Genomic DNA, 23,888 nt, shown 5'->3' with positions numbered 1-23,888 from the left:
TGATGGTGAGTTGACATATTTCTCACTTCTGAAATGTATAATGAAATGGTATCAAGCATTACACAGTGGGATTTAGTAGGGTTATTGCCCATTGAGCTGGATTTATTCACAGTTGGTGGGAGTTTACCTCTGATCCTTTTTGCTCTTCAAGTTTGTCTAAGGGACTTTTTAAGTATATACTTTTTCAACTCCTGATAGGTGACCCATCCATCTTCAGTAGATTTGTTTGACCTATACAGCTTCAACTTAGATGCTACATACACATGTATATTCATAAGAATGAGACTCTTTTATGATTAAACTTTGTGGAATGGACGGCAACTGCCTGTTGTGGAGACATAGTGTAGAAGATGACATTTTAAAAGTCTTCCACCTTTCGTCTTCAAGTCTATCAAAGACTGTGTATCAAATTTCAATATAAAAATAACATATTTTAATAAAAACAGTTTTATAATAATGTTGTTACATGTGTACAAGATGCTTATGATCATTAACAAAAACCCAACCAGTTTTTGAGGAGATACATTAAGAATTCAGAATTCCTATACGTATTATTGTGTAATTTAAATTTGTGACTCGATTTTCGCAAAATTGCTTGATCCACAGTGAAAGGGTTAAATAAGATTACAGAGTTGCCAACCATTACAATTTGAGTGTAATCACTACGATTTTGGTCTATACATTATGATTATATACTCGTACAGACAAATATTACCACTTGTTGCAACTCCCAAATTATTATATATTATATAGGCCTATACAATAAAGTGATAAATTGTTTCCCCAGGGTTTGAAAGGGATGAAATTTCTAGTGAGATACAAATAAATTTTGATAATAAATAAAAGACATTGTCCAAATAGCTACTTACAATAATCATGTTTGTGCTTGAAATAATAAAAAATATTTATCTCCGACGTCTACCAATAGTTTGAGTGTGGTGCTTGTCCATACTGGGTACGTGAGGGAATCCATAGTTACGTCATCAGTGCTTGTCAGCCAAACAGCACTTGTGTAGATGGGTATTTCTCATTTCCTAAGTGACAAAGAAACACCAATGTGATCGTTCACAAGAGGGGGAAAAAAACAAAAGGCCTCATTCACCAAATTGTCTTGTTTCTGGCAAATCTAAAAGGACTAAAACTGTGAAGCAAAAATTTAGGAAAGAGAATGGTACAAAATATCTGGTCATTGCATCAAAAGTCAGTGACAGTCATGTGTTTTGTACAATTTGTCACATCGATTTTTCTGTGGCACATGGCGGGATAAACGATTGTTCCAGACATACAAATTTGCATCTCACCAACAAAAGGCTGAGGTGAAGACAAAAATGATGCAGATAACGACATTTATGAGTAAGAATTCAGAATATGATAAAGAATTTCAAAAGAATTGTTTTAAATTTATTTATTAAATACACAAAACAGTTATAAATGAGCAATCTCTCGCAGTAATAAGTAGTAATAGTTATAATAATAACATAATAATAAACAGCTTAGAGACATTGGTCAGGCCTAGTAGCCACAAATGATAAAGGGCTCTGTCTACAATCATTATTCTCAGTCATTTGCAATAGTTGGCATCTCTAAGATTACCTTTATTTCAAGTAGCACATCATGTCTTGCCCATTTATCTTACTTGAACTGTGTTTTAGTTAAATTCTGACTTCTTAATTTATCCTGCTTATTCTACTGTTAAGTGAACCACTACCAAATATTCTTTTGAGTAAGTCATTTATCATGAAAATATCAGTGTGAAAAGTTGGTGTTTTTGGCAGAATTTTACTTTTGTTTATTTCTACAATAAAAGTAGTCCTTTGTGATTTATGATAAAAGTCTGATACATGTATTAAAGGCATAATATATGAAGTTTCTTAAACTGAGCTTGATTTCACGTATTTAAAAAATACTGATTATTTCAAGCATCTTGTTATTTTGACTACTTTCTATCTTCAGTGAGATAATCTTTATACCAGTGTTGTGTTATATTGTCTTACACTTAATAATTTGTACACTATTTATAATATCACCCTGGAAATAAAAACCTTGTTTAATTTAGGATTTTAGCCACTTAACAATGAAAAATAAAATGTTTTGTTCAGTAATGTAAACTTCCAAGTGTAGAAAGTGAGATGCCATTTTGAATTGAACAAATCATTTGCTGCTTGTAGTTCTTTGAACAGTCTAGTCTAAATTAAAACTTTTTCATTAACATTTCAATGCTTATAATACCATATTAATCATAATCAAGTGCACATTTGCTAAACTATTGTTATTTAAACTGCCTATCATCCAGAGAGTTCAACCTACCTTCATTAATACCAATCATAATCAATACTAAGTGTTTCAGAAACCTTGTTTTACATTATACAATTGATTTAAATACAAAGTGAGAAGTTGCTCATTAAATATATTTCAATTTCAATTTGAAACTTTTCTTTTACAGTCTCAAAGGCTGAATTTGTACAAAGAGAAAGCTAAAGATCTTCTTGAGGTGAGTTGATTCATATCAAAATATGGATTATTTGCATTGATTTTTATAAAGATAAATGTGCTCTTATTTGTGAAAATCTTGAAAATAGTTTTCAGCTCTGTAGGTACTTTGTATAGATATTTATAATTGTTTTGAAGTGATTCAAACTGTTATTTTTTGGAAATATATTCAACATATTTTCATAGTCTATTTTTGTCCAATTTGAGAGAAGTATGATATTCCATTAGCATCTGTAAAACTTTTCTTGTTTTTCCCCTCCTTTCCCCTATTTGGAAGAACTACATTTTTCTGCATAGGTGTATTATGATTGTCACTTTGATTTATCGTAGTTAAGTTTTTATTTAATGTTTTTAAAATTTGTTTGATTTTAACAAGTCTTGGAATTTTGAGACATTTTAATTTCAATATTAGTATTTTGCCATTAAATAATTTGAACTTTTATCTATTAAAGAAAGATACAAGCTGACTTCTTCTTTTGAAATGTATATAAATCTCCTTTAGACATTATTCTAGTCAAGAACTAACTACAAATATGAGCTACTACTGCAGCCTAAATGGTCATGATTTAGGTTGTCATTACTGTGAAATACATGGATTTGTATTAAGTCTTTCATGCTTTGAGACTATAAAGGATTGTTTTTAATATTGTAGTTGAAAATACTCTTAAACGATGAATATAAAGTTGAGTCTGGGATTGTTTGTTTGTTTTTTTTAATTTCATGCAAAGCTACACGAGAGCTATCTGTGCTAGCCATCTCTAATTTAATAGTATAAGACTAGAGGGAAGGCAGCTAGTCATTACCACCCACTGCCAACTCTTGGGCTACTCTTCTACCAATAAATAGTATGATTGACCATCACATTATAACTCCCCCACAGCTGAAAGGGCGATCATATTTGATGTGATGCGAATTTGAACCAGTAACCCTCAGATTATGAGTTGATCGCCTTAACCCACCTGGCCATGCTGGGCCAAGAGTCTGGTATTATAAGTTATGTCAAGCTGTCTTCCAAAAATTAGGTGCATTTTAAGCAAACACTTTTTTTCTACCACCAACTTAGTGGTTGCTCTGCACAACATTTTATTTTATTAATCAGAAAATTAAAAAATCTTACTGTATTTGAAATACCATTATATTTTTAAAATGTATTATAACTGTACTTAATATGTAACATTTAGATAACTTAAACCCATAAAACATTTGTGTAGACAAGTCCATTTAGTATGTTCCAGTACAGTCCTAGGCTCCACTTGTAAGATTAGCTATTCATGTTCAGTGCTGCCCTCTATATACGAAAGTTTTCTTCATGTATGCCACAAGCTTGTGCTCCTTCCTTGTTGGAATTACTATATTTTAACATGCCTCTCATGTATCATCTTTTAACCAGTAGTAGTAGTAAGATATGCCCACATGATACATGCAACTCTCTCCACATTCCATTACCAAACTTACGCTTGTCATTTGGCATTGTTTAAGTTTAGACGTCTTTTTTTGTATGCTTAGTGCTTCCATTCTGATAGTTTTCTTTTTTTATATGAAGTGGTTCTATTTTCAGTTTATTTTATTTATATCAGCTCATTCTTTTCTATATATTTCTGCAAATCAAGACAATTTGTGAACATTGTCTTGATTTATGAATTTAGAAGTTTACATTACTACTTTGGGGATCACATCTACAACAAATATTTTTTCGCAGGCATCAGGTACAGTGACCCAACAGTGTATCTTTTTACTTTTGTATGGTAGGAAATTGAGTACTACATGGGTCAACCTTTATCCCCATACGTCGTCTTTTTTCTTTTAGTTGTCTGAAATTGTTAAGAGTGATTTTTATTGTGTCTTCCTGTCTCCAGAGTTAGCCTTCCTTTTCCAGTTGAAGCCTGTGGAATCACTTAGGCCTTATTTGAGCTTTATGGATTTTATGTCTCAGGTTTGTAATGTTTCATTCCTTTTCCCTCTTTGTTATTCCCCTCATACTTGTCACATCAGCTATCTTCTCAACAATTTTTGGTATTTTTTTCTTTTCCTGTTATTCAGGTATATGTGAATCGATTTGTCTCAAAATTGAGTAGATCAACATGACACACCCCTAAGGACCTTTGATCAGTGCACCATTTCTTTCTTACCTTTGCTCAACATTTTCATTTTTTTTCTAACCCCAGCTTGCCTTCTATGGTATCATTCTTTCCTAGATCTCCCATTGGAGGCTCTTCACATAAATCCTGAAAGGTTTTCTGCAAATATCCTTAATCTTCTAACTTTCACATTAGTCTGCATACTGTCCATGGCTTTGTCATTACATACATGGTTTCTTTATCACTCATAGATAGGGATGCAGTAAAGACTCGGGTCGATTTACATTCTACATGTCTTGCACTTTTTCTTAGAAGTTGTCTTTGATACAGTCCCAAATGCTCCCGAACCTCAGGTGATATTAGTCCACCAGCAGTCCACCCTTAATTCCTGTCTTTTTAATGTTTCCAAGAAATCTAGGGGTTGGCAGCCATTTCATCTCACTTCCCCAGTTTATCATGGAGTCTCTGTCTCAGAGATGGGCATTTACCACAAGATTGTGGGTTATAAAAATGGATGTCTCCAGTGCTTATCTCCAGATCCTGATATCACATCAGTTTAATGGTCGGTTTGCCCATCTTAGGGTGGTTTACAAGTTGTGTGTTCTCCCTTGTCACTCACTATGTGTTTTCTTGCATAGTCCTGGTTTTGCCCTTGGGATGCAATTTCATTATTACATGAACAACTTGCTCCTGCAAGCTCATTTAGAGCAGGAATTGGCCTCTCATACTTGCCAACTCCTTTCTGTAGCAACTTGGGTAGGCTGGTTGATCAAATTAGAGAAGTCATTCTGACCCACCCAATATCTATTTCATCTAGAGGGTTTTTGGTTTTTTCTCTGACACAGATATTAGTTGTGTTCAGCCTTTTTCCTTTTCCTTCATTACATGAAATGTTTAGTTCATCATATTCTTTCAACCTATTCTCTAATTATTTGCAAGGTCCTGTTGCTTTTAGAGATGTGGGAATTTCATAAATGACTACACTTTGCTTGGGATTCTCTTTCCACCACCAATTCCATTCCTCCTTTCTTGCAAGATAATTTGCAAGAGTGGCTAGATAAAGTCCATATATCAGTGGGCATGCCACTTCCTCCCCCACATCAGGATTTCTGTTTTTTGTAGACATGTCCATTAAATTATTGGGTATATTGATCAATCACCAAGAAATTTCAAGCTATTGGTCTGCTGACAAAACCATCTTGCACATTAATATTCTGAAATTTCTAGTGATACATTGGCATCACATCACTTTCTTTTTCTTGCCTGTCATTGTCTAGATTTTACATCCCAATCTTCCCATCCTGCATCTTCATATCTGGCTTTTTCCCAGTCCTTGGCAAGATGATCTGGTTTAACATATTAAGTTGCCTCATTGTTAACTAGTTCATTACTGCCATCTTCCATGGAAATATACCAGTGTAAGTGGAAAGTCTTTTCTGTTGGTTTGCTAATTGGAGCTTTACTGCTGAGAAGCAGAATTTTTCATCTAGGTCTCTGGTATCATTGCTTTCTGGATACTGGGTGATCCTATTTCATATTTTCCAAATACTAAAGGGTTGTCACTTCCTTTTTGTCCTTCTGGACTGTGAATTAGTGTCATCATATATGTCCTCATTTTACCTTCAGTTGAACCATTTTTCTAATGATCCTTGTTTCAGGAGTCCCTTAAAACATATTTCATTTTTCTCTTAGTCTGTGGAAACCAATGGTCTGATTTGTTTACCATTGACATTTCATGTACTCTTGATCACCCTACCTGTCTTCTCCTTTATCTCAATCATTCCTTTCTCTCTAAAACTTTGGCAGCTTGGGTAGGTTATTCATTCTTTTCCCATTCTCCTTCACTCTAAACTGGATTCAGATAGGCTTTTGTGTCTAGTCAGGGCCCTTCATTGTTATATAGCACGTGCTGCTAATTTTTGTGGTATGTACAACTGACTTTTTGTCTCTTGGCAATCTTCCTCACTTTGTAATATTTCACCTTTTACCCTTCTGAATTGGGTTCGTCTTTTGGTTTGTATAGTCTACTCTTTCCTCCTGTAAACTTCTTCATTGTTTCCTTCAATCAGATGTGACATCTCATCTTTTCTCTTGCTTTTTGTATTTATTGTGCAGTTGAGGAGATTTTATAATCCAGTATGTACATTACTCCCAGTACATTCATCTCTTACCGTTTTCATTGTATCATCCATTTCTCTGTATTGGGGTTTAATCTACAACCTATGGCTATTCTACAGACTTCAGTGTGATTTTAACTGATAAGTTTTCTTCATTTTCTTTTTGTTTTCAGATGTGCTTCTCTTCTTTTTCATCACATTGATCCATCCATGTGATGAATGGTTTCTGACCAATTATTCTTTACATTTAAATCTGCACTATCAACCATGTTGACTCACGGTCTCTTGTCCATGGTTCTGTTTGCTCATTGTAGAGATACAGTATTATACATTGCTTGACAGTTAATTACCTTGCAATAATGTGTTCCATAAATATGCACATTCTGGACTGGTACCACCCATGGACTACATGAATAAAACAGAAGGGGATTGTCTCTGCCATGTCTCAAGTGAATAACTCAGTATGGCTTACCTTTTAAAATAATTTTCATGGTCATTCATTGAACTGTGTTCAGAGATAATGTTCTTATTTGATTTCCACCACAGTGTTAACGTTCTTATCTTGAATGGAATATTGGAATATTTACCACTTCAAGTTCCAAGCTGTTCGATGGTTGACTGTAGAGGCACCCTCCTGTATACATTTGACAAGGTTGGAATCATTAATTTGAGAGTGGGGTGGTGATGGTGGTGTTATACTGCTGTAGATGAGACGTAGCCTCCAGAGGAGTTGTTCCATCTTTTTGATGGTTGGCATGGCCTCCGGATCACATTTATTTGCTACTAGCTCTGTATAATATATAGGAGTTCATTTACACACTTGCACACATTAAGTATTTGGACAATAACTCTTGATGCAGAATGTTTATCTTCACAAAGTTTGATAGACTTTTAGTAAAGATTACAAGTGTTTTGTATATAAAATATCAGATTTTTACTAAAGATTTGTTTGTGAAAATAGTCTGTTTCATTACTAGTATGAGAGCAAAGTCATTTTACGTTATGAGGAAAAAGCTATTCTTTGTCACAAAAACCTTGTATGTTATTTGCATAATCTCCAAAACCTCCTAAATATGTTTCAAACATTTGTTTTCAGTTAGGCTTTTATATTTTGTTATTTTATATACTCTAACTAATAGGATCTGTCACTTGAACAACCTGGTAACCATCATTTAAAAAAAAGAAAAAAAAGAAAAGTAAACATAAATTATGCTTTTTTGTGCTCGAATAACTACATATTATAACATAAAAATACATATGTTTAGTCTAAATAGCTTAAATCTCATAGTGCTACATATTTACTTGTATATTTATTATTTTTTATTATATTGGCCTTCTAGTGATGCCTAGATAACAGTACATAACTTGCATTTATGTGGTGCAAGTGCACTCATGTTACATATCCAGTAATATAAAACTGACCTTTAGTCTTCCCTGTTTTGGCTGTATTTTAGTGGGCTAGTATTTTGTAATATACAGTCACATTTCAATTATTATATATATATTTTATACAGATTATTACTACTTAGAAATAAATTATTAAAACTTATATTTCGTAAAACACAGAACAATAAATCAAGAAGTAAAGCAAACAATTATCTTTTCTTGCTGCAACCTTTGTACTAAGTTGCTGCTGGACATAGGAAGCTGAGCTTTTTTAAAATTTCATATGTAGGGGATATCAAACAAATGTTTAGGTTTTATATTTGCAGTTGAATAACTAAAAAATTATAAATAACAAAGCTGATACCATAGACTTTCATAATTTATTATACTCAATAACTAAGATTTACTTAGATTTAAAAAGTCTTGAAACTTTGAGCAAACTAAAGACACAACCTATCACCTTGAAATCTTGGATCAAAATAAGTTGGCAGCCTTATTACAGATTAAAATTATTGAGAAAACCACTCTGTGAATATTCTAAGCTATTGGTTATTCTAAGTTATTGATTGGTTATTCACATCATGTATTAAAGTAAGTATATATAAGGGACCATTTTCAAAAATGGAAAGAGGTGAACAGGGCCACAGATTGATTCGGTAAATAAACCATATCTCAACAAAATAAAGATACAAGGTTCTTATTTTTTATTCTAACTTGATAATATTAGTAATTTGAGTTCCTAATTTTAAACAGTGCTACACTCAACATACCATGTGACTCACTAAAATCTAAATTTATGTGTTCTTTTAATATTTACTTTCAAAGTAAGAAATTAACTCTTATATAATATTAAAGTTTGAGTTATTATAATCTACAAATTATTCTAAACTTATTGACTTCAATTATGAAATAGTAGTTCAATAACATTTTGATTGCAAGCCAACAAACATGAAGACATGGACTTTGATCCATGACCAATCATGAAAGGGTTAATATACACTGGAGTTGAGCTGTCTCCTTACTGAATGGCCAAGGCTTCCTGACACCATTTACTCAATTACTGATCTTGAGACATCACCTTCATAGATGACATGCCCTCTTGCTAACATTTACACAACCACTGGAGCTGAGCCTTCACCTTCTTACTTGATTTGGCATCCTGATACTATTCACACAATTATTAGTGTTCAGCTATCATATTGCAAGATGATGTATCTTCTTGCTTCCTTTTACACAACCACAGAAGTTGAGCCATCACTTTACTGGTTGATATAGTCTCCAGATACACTTCATATAAACACTGGAGTTGAGCCATTATAATTGCAGTTCATCCCTATGATTGGGGAATCTCATTTTACCTTGTGTATTTTTGGTTAAAGAGGAAATATGCAGGATTGATTGTTCCAATGCTACCCTTAACTACCCTCATTCTTTTCCTACAGGGATATTATTGCTTTTTGATGATGCAAGCCTGTGCCATGGTTGAGGGTGTTGATTCCATGTGAGAGACATCCTTTTGATACTAGATGCCAATTCTTAGGTTGCACAGATCGCCCTCATGTAGCTTTGTGCAAAATTCAAAACAAACCAAATCTAAACTGAAAGATTGGTAATACTTTTCATGGCATTCCCAGAAAAATCAGTGGATATTTTAATCCCTAATTTTTAAGTTTGAGGTGAAAATGGTATGACCATCATCCTACCCTTATGTGATTGTCGGTACCCTGTGAGGATGTTTTGGATGTAGTTTACTTACCAAGCATGGTTTGCTACACCATAGCTATTCTAAACCTAAAAATTTCTACCCTTGTGCATTACTCAATCTACACGTGAATAAAGAGTATACCTGGCTCAGAAGTGGTGCACTTCTACTCTTGATTTTTACTTTTATAATGCTCGTTATTAGGGGTATTATTCATATCCTTTCAGGAGGAGGGGGGGATACTCTCATTGCTTTGCACTGGTCCACTCCTCTTCCTCAATGTGGATTCAAGCTACTGTATTGAAAGTTGTAAAAATATTTCCAGTCAAGAAAAATTATAACAGGTACTTACCATCATTGACACTTCCTATCCTTCCTCCCCACTTCTCCAGTGCTCACCTGAATCTTCTGTCAAACTTTGAAATGAAGTTCTAGTACAGGAGTTTAGAAGGAGTCACATGCATTAAATGAGCATGCCATGGTATTGTTGATTAAGAGATGTTGCATGGTGATTTGCATGAGATACATATGTAAGTATAGTTATTCCAGCAAGGGATGGAATGCATGGCTTTTGGCATGTATAAAGAACAGTTTGCATATAGAAAGCAGCACTGAATGAGAGTAGATTATCTTGGAAGTAGAGGTAAATACCTATCAGAAATTCATTTTTAGTACATGAAAATTATAACTTTGATATGTGTTATTAGTAACACAGGACTTCTTATTATTGTTCTTTTAGTATAGAAACGATATTCTGTGTCTAGGTGAAAATATATATTTTTGTTTCTCTTATGAAATTTATATATATTTTTTGAGATTATATTTTAAGTATCTTAACATTTCATGGATAATTTATTCCAAACATACAACAACTGTTAATATATGAAAATTTAATGACAATACACAAATTTTATTTATTTTTTCAGTTTAGCAATGTTTTTAAACTGGCCAGTCATTTACAGTAGCTCTCAAATGCATAAAATATTTAAATCATGGATTGAAAATCCATGATATTTAAGAAATTAGGTCTGCTATTATAAGTAAGAGTTAAATCATATTCTTCAAGTGTTTTTCTGCACATGCATGTTTCATGTATGTGTATGGAATTTTTTGTTAATAATTATTACTTGAAATAACAATGTAGAAATTTTATTATGAATCAGTGAAGATAAACTTCTTAAACATAATTATTAAATAACAAAGCCAGTAGGTGAAAAAATTCTAGGACTGGGTCTTAAACACAAGACCTTTGGCTAACATTGGTAATGTTTTATGGAAATGAGTAATCCAATTGTACAAGCCGTCCTTGTCTCCATATCAAACACTTTATTTTCATTTTATTATTAAGTTTTACTAGTTTAAAACTTTTTTTCAGTTTTAGGTTAATTCAGAAAGTTTTGCTAACTTTTGTCCTGTTTTTTCATCCTTATGTAGTGATATGAGCAATATGTATTTCTGTGTTATGTCATGAAATCATATTGTAATTCATGATCGAATTTTTTGTGAAGAGGTATGAGTTGAAGTTTGCTTGGTTATATTACATGGTAAAAGAACAAATGTTAATTATGTTTTTGTTTTGTTTTGTTTTTTCAGAATGGTACAGCTTATAGATGTTTTTGTAAAGAAAGTCGTTTGAAGCTCCTTCGGAAAGAAGCATTAAGACTTAGAGAGATTCCAAAATATGATAATAGATGTCGGGGATTATCAGATGAGGAAATTCAAGCAAGATTAAGAGAAAACCAACCATATGTAGTGAGATTCAAGGTATAAATCTTTAAACAATCTTCCACTTTAATTTTAGAATTACAGATCAATTGTCATCAGTATTAAAAAAACATCCTTTTCCCCATTATTATTATTATTATTGTTGTTGAAATTTGTAAATGTGCTTAGAATAAAAAATATTTTATTTACAATATCTTAAATCATATAAATAACTATTCTCATTCAGTGCTGCCCTCTGTATGCAAAAAACCCTTTGTTTGCCAAGAGCATCCTGCCTCCCCTCCATTGGAAATGATTCATTCTAGTGTGTATCTCATTCAAATTGTGATGTGACAACCCTCCACGAAGGAGAATGCCACATGTGTGTATCATGCATACAACTCTCTTTTCTTTTCTTTTTTTATTCTACCAGATTAACACATCTCACTTGGCAGTAGTCCTGTTCTAATATTTAGTTTGTGTTCTCTTCACGTGTTTCATTTTATTGTTTTTCTGAATCTTTATATTAATTTCTCTTAACAGTTTTACTCTTTATTATACAATAGTGGTATTTGTAACTTGTCAAATTATTGTGAAGTGAAATTATCTTGTATTTCTACCTGGTTATGGAACTTAGTTACTGTATTTTACAGTGTATAAGATGCCCTTTTTTCCCAAAAAAAAGGGGTTTCAAAATCCCCATACGTTCTATACATTGAAGGTCAAATATTTTATGCCTCCCTAGGCATACTGTACCTTGTACAGCAAAGACTAGAAACTAGCACGATCAACCCTTACACTTCCTTGGGCTTTTTTTCATCTTCAAAGTGTAGAATCTGTAATAAAGGTATTTAAAAAATGTGATGTAATCAATTGCTTTAATGACACCAAAGATGATATTGTTTGATGACAAGTGACAGTGAACTTTCAGAACTTGTTTTCAGTGAATTCAGTGATTTAAAAGAAGATTTTGAAAGTTTTCATAATGAATGAACAATGTTTTTGTTGTAAATGTATGAAACAACTATATTTTGTTTTATTATGGACACTACTTTTGAATTATTCTTATACACCAAAAATATGATAGTTATTACAATGAAGAAAAATACTTTTATTATTTATACCAACACAGTTGTGTTTGGATATTCATTTTGCACTATCAATTTTTTTATTCCCAAATAGGAGGCCTGGCATGGCCAAATGGTTAAGGCACTTCACTCATAATCTGAGGGTTGCTTACCCTTTCAGCCATGGGGGCATTATAATGTGACTGTCAATCATACTGTTCATTGGTAAAAGAGTAGCCCAAGAGTTTACAGTGGGTGGTGATGAATAGCTGCCTTCCCTCTAGTCTTGCACTGCTAAATTAGGGACAGATAGCCCTTGAGTAGCTTTGTGCAGAATTCAAAACAAACCAAACCAAAATAGGGGTTTATTTATTCTATGACCCCCTATGTGGAGGTCATGGCACTCCACAGTGATATTTTTAGCTTTACTTCATCATGATATTAATTCACCTATAAATTTATTTTCTTCAGGCCTTGGATTAATTTTTGGGGTCCACACATTTGCAGTACTATTTACAGTCTTTGGAAAGATAATACTTTTATTGTTAATATTATTATCTGTCATTATGTGGGTTCCATAACCCAAGTTTTACTTGATTGGTTAATACTAATAGTTTATTTTAGATTAGCTTTTAGTCTTAATTGTATATTTCTAATATCCCATTTGTTTAAGTTTACCATTGTCTTTGTTATTTTAGGAATACCTGTAATTTTTATTACTGGTATTTCTATAATTACTTTCATTACATTGGTTTTCTTCCTGTTCAGTTAGTTTGTGTGAAACTCTTAATTCAGGATCAACATATACTTATACCAATATTTACATATTTATTTTTGGTTGAGTATTTCTTTTCAGGCATAGTGGTATTCTTTGTCATGTATTGCCCAAGTAAGCTTTTTAAGTGTTTATTTTTGGTTTACTGGCAGTTATACTTTCTCGTTAATCTTTCATTAGGTTAAAGATCTTGTTCAGTTAGGCTTACTAAGTAGCTGTAGTTCCCTTTATGAGTTTATCTGTATTTAACTTATCTTTTCTTCAACATTGAACATATGTATATCTGTATTTCACTATATAATTTCTTACCATCAAGTTCATTTAATTTATACTTGACACTTCTTGCCTTTAATTATGTGTATCTTGTGATTTCTGCTTCTTAACAATAATTTTGTTTGCGTGAGCTTCTGGGGGTCAGAGCCTATCCTACCTGCTCCCAACATTGTTTGTTTTTCTCCTTTAATGGCTAAACTCATTTTTTAATAATTTAGACTTGTCACTTTTCCTCCACAATTTTATGGAATGCATTCCACGTCTCTACTGTACAATGTTCCAGTTATGTGTAAATTGTTTTTTCAACAAGTTTCCTCCTTTTACTCCACTTCTTTCTCTGTTATACTTCTTTTCCACTATTACCTGTTGGGTTTAGATTGTGATTCATTTGGCCTTTTCTTCCTTATACATTTTTTTTCTCATCTTCCCTCCTAACCTACACATTTCTCTTTCCCTGCATGTCTATCCTGCCATCAGGTAGAGGTACTTTGTTTGTCAAGTACTGGGATTACATACATATAATGAACTACATAATGGAGAGGAGGCAGAAAACTTTTGGCATGCATTTATTTTTTATTTTTTAAAAATAGGGTGTAGCACTAAATGAGAATAGCTATTTATGTGAGAAGAGATAAGTACCTATCCCAAATGTATTTTCAGTAGAGAAAAATTATAACTTTGCATTTTTCTCTTCATCTTTATTATTCAAAGCAAAGTAATGCATTTTTTTAAATTTGAAAATTACTAATTAGTTTTAAATTTACAATAATTTACATTGTACTTCCAATTTTTTTAGATTTTGCTTCAGGATTTGATAGAAAAGTGTGATTTACAAGATTTGAAAGGAATAAAGACAGATAATTCTGAGTTTGTACAATAGTGTTTGTGTGTGTTGTAGTTATTAATTTATGTTAGTTTTGGTTGCATATCTGCAACTATTGTAAGATAATAAATACAAAGGTGAAATTACTTATAAAATACATCTACATGTAGACTTATAAAGTAGCTTCAAAATATATTACTCTTTCTTAAAAGACATATCTCTTTTGTCAGTTTACTTTGTATCAGAGTAATTCATTCTGGTGTGCTCATATTTTAAATAACCAATACGACTTTCTTCATCTGCCACACATTAAACTCTCCAATTTTTTTTTTAATAAATCAAAGTTTGCAGGAGAATTTCTTATCTTTTTTTGCTCATTGTATATTTTGACTTTCAATCCTTAATTGTGTTTTTGTGATTAATTTTTAGAAGTTGTTTCAAGAATTAAAATATTTAATTTGTTCCTTATTTGTTATTATACACCAAAATTGCATATTTTAGTTTTGAGATGATTTTAACATACTTAGAACCAAAACCTTAGTGCTGTGAATGAGTTTCTTGAATTTTTCTCAGCATATTACAGTACCCATTATATGAAAAGTAAAATAAAAAACAATAAGCCAATATAAAGTATGTGATATCAGGTCATCCCATAAGTAATGTCCAAAAATGTAATACAGAATGCATCATCATTTCTGTCTTTGTAGAAGGCTTTAATGGCTAAACTATGTAGTGGGACACACATAAAAAATGTTCAGGCAAATAAAAGAAATTAACCCAACCTCACTTTTTCAGATTATTAATCAAATAAACCCTTATGCAGATCGATGTATCTGAGGAGCACATTAAGCATATAATGCTTTATGAGTTTAAAAAAGGCAATAGTGCAACAGAAACTACACAAAACATTCAAGGTGTTTATGGTGCATAGTCTCTCAATGAAAACAAAATGTCAAAGGTGGTTTCAGAAGTTCAGGTCATGTGTCTACAGCTTAAGTGATATGCCATGTTCAGGTCATCCTGTTGAGTTTAATGATAACTTTCTGCTGGCTAAACTTGATGGAGATTGTACTGTAACAGATGAAGAACTAGCACAGAAGCTTAATTTAACCCATTCAACAGTTCACTATCATCTGCAACAGGTTGGAAAGGTGTCAAAACTTGGAAAATGGTTCACCTATGATTTGACAGAAGCCAGTTTTGAAGCAAGAGTGGATATTTGCATTTCTTTGCACTCTTGTGAATGTAACTCACCTTTTTTTGGTCAGGTTAGTGACTGGAAATGAAAAATTGATACATTATGAAAATGTTAAGTACTGCAAACAATGACTCAGTGCAGTTACTCTGGCTAAATCACAGCTCAAAATGTTAAGCATTTTGTGAGATATTATTGGTGTAATACACTTTGAGTTGCTGCCACTGAATGTAATGATTGCATCAAACTTCTATTGTCAACAGTTAGAGTGCTTGAATGTTGCAATTGAAAGAAAAGAGGCATGCTGTGAACAATTGTAAAGGTTTTGTGTTACACCAGGATAATACATGGCCCCATACAACAAGGATCACATTTGCAAAGATTAAAGAGCTAGAATGGGAAAAACTTCCACATATTCCTTATTCTCCAGACCTTACCCCATCTGATTATCATCTATTCCAAAGTTTTCAGAACTGTCTTGATTGAAAAGAGCTTGGAACATATGAAGATGTCAAAACTACCCTCTCTACATTCTTTTCCTCCAAACCCCAAGAATTTTATAGAAGTGGCATTCAGAAGCTTGTGAATCATTGGCAGGAAGTGATTAATAATAATGAAATGCACATTATTGATTAAATAACATTAAAACCATTTGAAATCCTTTTTCTTTTCCTTAACCTAAAATTGGACATTACTTTAGGGATGTCCTGATATTTTTCTAGAAGAAAAGATGGTTGTAGACAACTTTTGCAATAATAATAGTCATATGTTAAGCTTGCAAAAGTTTGTTTTGTCTTTTTGTATTTCATATGAATTATGATATTGGAGCTTGACAGAAAAATAAATTCTTTTTGTGGAACAAAGATAATTTGATGTTTGTTCAGCTCTTTCAGACAGTATTGCACTTGCTGACTGCATCTAGTTCTGTTTCTCCATTAAGGCTGATGCTTGTTAAGCTATCTTTTATAATAGGCCTCGTTGACATAAGTAACTGCTTGAATGGGTTAAGGAAATGATAAAAAAAGAAATGTTAAAAGTTGGTCATAAAACAGATTCATAGCTTAGTTATAAAAAAACCCACAAAAACATTAAATGACAAATTCTGATTAATAATTAAAATGAACTTGCTTATAGCTGTGATACTTAAAGAGAAGAAGAATTACTCTTGTTATACGTTGGTAACTATAAACACAAATATTTGTAATGTTTTTAAGTCAAATCGAAGATTAATTTTTACAGTTTTATAAAACAAACTCTTGGAAAAAAAATAAGGATGTATGAAGAAGTGTACAACAAGGTTCTTTTTTTCATTCAGTCTTAATCCCATCTAGTTTGGGGTTGGCCAGTATACTTGTAAATCAAGAATGTTTGCATCCATGGATGGCCCAGTCAGCAACCATAGAGAATGTGCATGCTTTGTGATAGAGATACAAACTTATGACCTTATCACCCTCAGATAACTAGTTGAGTGCCTCAATCTCTAAGCCATGCCAGGCTTAGGATTTACAGTTTCTACTTTTTTTTTTTAAATCAAAATATTTTTTAGATTTCTAAGGCTGAGTATTCATACAAATATTTCATAGGAAATAAAACGTTTTACAGAAATTACATAACTTTTAGGATTTTTTTTCCTTAGAATATGTACTGCTGTATGATTTATTATTTTATAAAGCTTATTGCTTTTGTCTTCATTGCTGTTATCACAGTAGCTATAAACAATAATTTATTTTTTAAAGCTAGAAGGTGGGCCTCTGACATTTCTTGACCAAATATATGGACCAATAACCTTAAATATTTCTGAAAGAGAAGGAGATCCAGTGAGTTTTATCTTAATTTTGTTTTAATTAATGGTATTCAAATTTAAGATAAGTTTTCTTTTGGGTGTGTCAACTGTTCAGTATTATATTTGTTTAGCTTTTGTTTTAAATAGTTACAATTTAAGTTTTTTTTCTGATTTGTAGTTAAGTGCAAAACTGTACATTCGGCATTCTAATCTGTACTCATTAGAAGGGTTGAACCCCAGATTTTAACACAAGAAGCCCTTAAGCTTACCGTAGTACAATAGGGACTTTTCATGCAAATGCATTTAGTTATGAGACTGCTAGTCATTTCAAATATATTTTTTATATATTTTTAATAAGCCAAGACAGAATTTGAAACATAATTATCCTTTTGATAAATTAGATTAGCAGGTTAACCAGATGTGTTAAATTGAGATAATAAATTCTCTTTTTTAGTAATTCCTTGTAGAAAGAATTATAATTGAGTTATATGTTCTATAAAACGAAACATTTTCTTCTTTTTTGTATGAATAATTGTAAGCATTCACTGTTTTGTTAAACAAAATCTTCTAAGACAGTAGTGAATGTCAAATTTAAAACTAAGTTCAAAAACAATGAATCCATTGGAACATATCTATAAAATAAAATAGTAATTTGAAAGAGATATAATCACTAAATTCACATTTCAGGCAATAATCCCCCAAAATTTCAAACAGTTGGGTATGAGAAATCATAAATCCTTTTATGAATATTAATAAATATCCTACTAGTTAAAGTAAGGATAAGACATAGCATTCTGTTGCTAGTTTTGATTCTTTCTGAGGTTTTCTATTGCTACATTGTTTGAATCTTTCTGATAAAGGAATAATCAAAATATATATATCAGTCTTTTTGTAAATGATTGAATTGTGATACAAAAGCAATATAAAGCCTGCTTTCAATTGTTATAAAGAAAACTATAAATATACTAGTGTAACCATAAAATATAATGTTGTAGTAAGTTTATTTTTCTCCATATACAAAACATATGTATGTTTACAGTGGTGCACAGGTTTTAAGTGAGGGATTAGAAAAGTGAGTGAACTTGAGGCATCTTGTTGTATCACGTTGGAGATTAAGAGAAACAATAGTTTGTAATTATACTCATTTCATGTTTAAACATTGTTAGTTAAACTGAGTTGTATTATTTCATTCTTCAAATGGAAATCTTTTGTTTAATAATTGTAAGTATTTCAAAAACTTAAGTAATTTCTTACAAAACTAAAATAATAGTGTGTAATCAATACATGATGCCCAAAATTATGCAGTAATGCTTAGTTTTCCAGATTAATGTATTTTGTATATTTTCCAATGCAAATCGACCAGTCAACCAACTTTGAGCTGTAGCTTTTGAAAGTTGAGGTTTTTATGGTATAGAAAGACAGATTTTAATTCTGACTTTAATAATATAAATATTTAACTAATGTTTTTAAAGCATTATTTAAGACTATGATAATTTTCTAATGTTCTGCTTATATGAAAGTATGTATTGTAAAGTTAATTACTTTATTTTTCATAAAACTGGTTTGATTTATAGTTACAACTTTTAAACATTTGTCTTCCAAAAACTTAAGTCTAATAATTTTTGACGAGAATTTATATTTCTGAATGTATTTATAGTTAAACTGTAAAAGTAAATGTAAAGGGTAATTAGATTATGAACAAAGGTTCATTTTCCAGATGATTATTTCAAGCTTGTTTGACAAATACATTTTTACTTATTTATTTGTCTTTAAGTTCCTATTCTAGTTAGGTTTCATTTTAATTATTCTCTGTATTATTTAAAAAAAAACATTCATACATAACCCTCACCTAAGACATGTTTGGGTTAGTACTTAAGATAAATTTAAATTTAAACTAATAATTACATTTTAAACTTTATAAATATTTGCAAATTTATGTATTCACTAGAAAGTTTGTATATGCATTTGCACACGTTAAGTATCTACACTGTAACCTTTGATAGAGTACGTGTCTTCATAAAATTTGGTAGACTTTTAGTAAAGATTGGAAGTGTTTTATAAACAATAACTCAAATATTCTGTTGAAGTATTTTTACTATTTTTCAACCCAAAAATCTCAAACATTATTCATGTAACCTCTACAACCTCCTAAATACATTTCAAATGTTTGTTTTCAGTGAGGCTTTATATTTGATTGTTGTTTTCTCTACCCTAATTGTTAATTTGGCCAACCTTGTAACCACTATAAACATATTAGGATATAAATACAATTGTTTTTTCCATTCTAGAATGATAACAAATGACTACTTGAGAAGAGAGATGGTTATTTTAAATTTGTTAAATCCCATAAAATTATACATTTATGTATATTTATTATTTTTGTTATACTGACCTTCCAGTCATACCTGGCTGACTACAGAACTTGCATTGTTGTGATGCATATACACTGATTACCATATCAATTATATAAAATTGACCTTTACTCTTTACAAAGTGACCCTGTCTTGATTTTATTTTAGTGGACCAGTAATATTTGTAATATGCTATCACATCCCAATTGTTATATATTACATATATGTATATAGATTACTACTTTTTTTAGAAATAACTTGTTAAACTTCATTTTCTTAAATATAAAACAGTAAATGAAGTAAAGCAAACAATTATCTCTTCTAGCTATGATCAATTAACTCGGTTGCTTCTGGATGTAGGTTGCTAAGCTTTTCAAGTTTTGCACATGGAGGATATCAGACAGACTTTTCTTTGTAGTTTTTATATATACATGCAGTTTGAATAAACAGAAATTCATAAACAACTATACTGATACCATAGAATTTCACTGTAATTTATTGAGCTCAGTAACTAAGCTGTATTTAGGTCTCAAAGAAATATGAAATTTTTAGCAGACTAAAGACACAACGTACTTCCTAAAAATCTTGGTTTGAAAGAACGAGGAGACCTTCTAACACTAAAATAATGGAGAAAACGACCAGGGAGATATTCTGAGCTGTTAATTGTTATTCACATGTCATATATTGAACTAAGTGTATAAAACAGTGTTACCAAAAATAGAAAGAGGTGATTGAGGTCTCCGTATTTGATTCAGTACATGAACCATATCACAGCAAAATGGAAAGACATAAGGTTATTTTTTTAAATTTTGATTTATCAATATTGGTAATTTGAGCTTCTAATTCATACAAAACTATAGACTCGGTATTTTGACATCACAAAGACCTAATTTGAACCAGTGCTGCATTCAACATATCATATGACTTGCGTAAATCGATATTTAGGTGGTTTCTTTTAATACTTAATTTTATATTAAGAAATTAACTAATGTATAATACTAAAATTTTAATTATAATCTATAATTATATTTACCATAGTTAATGACAACTTCATAAAATAGTAGTTGAATGCAAGCCAACAAATGTGATGACATGGACTTTGACTTGTGACCCATCATGATAAGGTTAATAAACCAGGTACAGTTAATATTCAGTGTATTATTCATTGTTTTTCTCTCAGTTTACAACTTAAATAGTTGTTAACAAATATAGTATTTTTCCCCATACTTACTGAGGATGTTTTGACGGTTATTTTTATAAAATGCAAAATGCAGATCATGATTTTTCAGTAATTTGTCTTTAAATTCTCCTTAACTTACTGATAAAATTATAAATATTTTTACCTAGCTATCAAAACACTATTTTCATGTATTTTTTGTATTGGTTATTGTGCATAATTACCTAAAATATATACAATTTTTTGCCTTCTTTAATACATATTATATATTCATGAGACAAAACATAAATTTTGTGTTTATTTCTTTATTGTATGTCACCTACATATACCAGTAAATTATGAAACAATTGAAAATATAAGTTGTGTTACAGAATGGATGCTTTCTTAGTAATTACATTAAATTTATATAAAACATTTTTATTCAGTTTAATGGGTTCCTGTTTGACATTTCTATTTTTGAAGATCAATGTTTAATTTTCACTTTTAGTTGTCTTTTTAGTCCATATGAAATATCAATGATACAGTATTAATACAGGTTATAATGAAAAGTGATGGCTATCCAACATACCACCTAGCTTGTGTTGTTGATGACTATTTAATGGACATCTCTCATGTTTTGCGTGGTGTAGAATGGCAGGTGTCTACACCAAAGCACCTGATGATGTATCGAGCCTTTGGTTGGACACCTCCAGTATTTGCTCATCTTCCACTTCTCTTAAACAGGTGAGACATTTTATTAATTATTTCAATGATAATATAATTGATAATCATATCTATGATATCATAACTAATGCAGCATCTGTTGAATAATATTTTGAATTGTATCAAGCACTTTTATTCTTTTAGATATTTCCAAATTTCTCTTATTTTATATTGTATTGCATTGTATAAATATTAGTTCCATAATCAGGAAGTATCATTGGTGTGACTGTCTTAAAAAAGAAAATGTGCAAATTGTATTTTGTTCTGGAAATACTCTTATTTTGATGTGAATATCTCAGAGATGTCAACCATTACAATTTGAGCATAAATATTACGACTCTAAGCTCATACAAATATTAAGACTTATTGCAACTCCCAAATTATATATTATATAGGCCTATACAATAAAGTCATAAATTGTTTACCCAGGGCTTAAAGGGGTGAAAAGAAAATTTCTAGTAAGATACAAATAAATTTTGATACTAAATAAAAGACATTGTCCAAATGGCTACTTACAATAATCATGTTTGTGCTTGAAATAATAAAAAATATTTATCTCCGACGTCTACCAATAGTTTGAGTGTGGTGCTTCTCCATACTGGGTACGTGGGGGGAATCCATAGTTACATCATCAGTGCTTGTCAGCCAAACAGTGCTTGCGTAGATGGGTATTTCTCATTTCCTGAATGGCAAAGAATCACCAATGCGATCGTTCACAAGATGGGAAAAAATAAGAGGCCTCGTTCACCAGATTGTCTTGTTTCTGGCAGGTCTAAAGGACTAAAACTGTGAAGCAAAAATTTAGGAAAGAGAATGGTACAAAATATCTGGTCATTGCATCAAAAGTCAGTGACAGTCATGTGTTTTGTACAATTTGTCACATCGATTTTTCTGTGGCACATGGTGGGATAAACGATTGTTCCAGACATACAAATTTGGCATCTCACCATCAAAAGGCTGAGGCGAAGACAAAAATGATGCAGATAACAACATTTATGAGTAAGAATTCAGAATATGAAAAAGAATTTCAAAAGAATTTTTTAAGATTTATTTATTAATTACACAAAACACCAGTCATAAATGAGCAATCTATAGCAGTAATAAATAATAATAGTTATAATAATAACATAATAATAAACAGCTTAGAGACATTGGTCAGGCCTAGTAGCCACAAATGATAAAGAGCTCTGTCTACAATCATTACACTCAGTTATTTGAAATAGTTGGCATCTCTGATATGAATACTTATAACCTTTTTTACTTTGTTTTGGAAAAAACAATTCAGTTTTCTTAAATTAAGTGACATTAGTTTTCTTAGGCTTAAAAAGTAAAGTGTTTAAACTTTATACTCCTGTTTAAAGTTCAATAACAAAATTTCTAGAATTAAAAAGGTCACTATTTACTAAGTAACTTTTTGAGTGACTTTCTCATTTAGTATCTTTATTATGAACTAGAGAACTGGTTTGGTCTCGGTACCTCGTTATGTTAAATATTATATACAAAATAGGTGGTATAGTGTTTCTTTAACAAAAGTACATGTTTTTTAGTGGAATAATGGAGCCTGTTTTATTTTGTATAGATGTAAAATGGCTCGTTTGGGTTGAAAAAATATTTTACGTTGAGGAGCGAACAACGTTTCAACTTTCTTCGGTCATCATCAGGTTCACAAAAAAAGAAAGAGGTAACTGACCAGAAGCTGACCACATGTTTCAAAGGGGTTGTGTAACTGAGTGTCAGAATGTAGGGGTGTGCTTAGATGTTTGATTATATAATTTTATAATATTTATTTTATTATTATTATTTATATTATTTTTAATACAGGTAAAAAGGTGTTCCTTTGTATTAGTTTATTTTGGTCTTAAGTTGTATAAGTAAGGCTTCTTTAATTTTGCATTTGTTTATGTTTGTTTCTTCATTTAGTATTTGAATGTTTTCTATGGTTATGTTATGTTTATTTGACTTGCAGTGTTTGAAAACGTGTGAAGGTGACTTTTTTATGTTCTTTGAATCTGGTTTCCATTTTTCTACTTGTTTCTCCAATATAGAAGTCATGGCAGTTATCACATTGTATTTTATAAATAATGTTGGTGTGGTGTTTGTCAGCATAGTTTTCACATAGTATAGACCTCAGTTTTGTGCCTGGTTTTTGAATAAATTTGGTATTAACTGGAATGTTATATTTTGTTACTAGTTTTTGTCAAATGTTGGTTATTTTTCTGCTGATGTTGGGAATATATGGTATTTAGCCGTATATGGTTTCGTAAT

General features: G+C 31.2%; 1 protein-coding gene across 6 annotated transcripts in view; it reads left to right on the top strand.

Annotated features, from left to right (window-relative positions):
• Window positions 1-23,888, top strand: part of GluRS-m (putative glutamate--tRNA ligase, mitochondrial) — a 73,844-nt gene that overhangs the window by 17,080 nt on the left and 32,876 nt on the right. For 5 of the 6 annotated variants that reach the window (XM_076455955.1, XM_076455974.1, XM_076455990.1 and 2 more), the window contains exons 4-7: window positions 2,444-2,491; window positions 11,367-11,537; window positions 17,347-17,427; window positions 21,457-21,644. In XM_076455955.1, the coding sequence (XP_076312070.1) occupies window positions 2,444-2,491; window positions 11,367-11,537; window positions 17,347-17,427; window positions 21,457-21,644 (488 nt within the window). The remainder of the gene's footprint in view (window positions 1-2,443; window positions 2,492-11,366; window positions 11,538-17,346; window positions 17,428-21,456; window positions 21,645-23,888) is intronic. The other variant, XM_076455981.1, reaches the window with a different exon arrangement.

Source organism: Tachypleus tridentatus, chromosome 1, assembly GCF_004210375.1.
Source record: "Tachypleus tridentatus isolate NWPU-2018 chromosome 1, ASM421037v1, whole genome shotgun sequence".
NCBI classification, from domain to species: Eukaryota; Metazoa; Arthropoda; class Merostomata; order Xiphosura; family Limulidae; genus Tachypleus; species Tachypleus tridentatus.
This window is presented reverse-complemented; position numbering and strand designations above follow the sequence as displayed.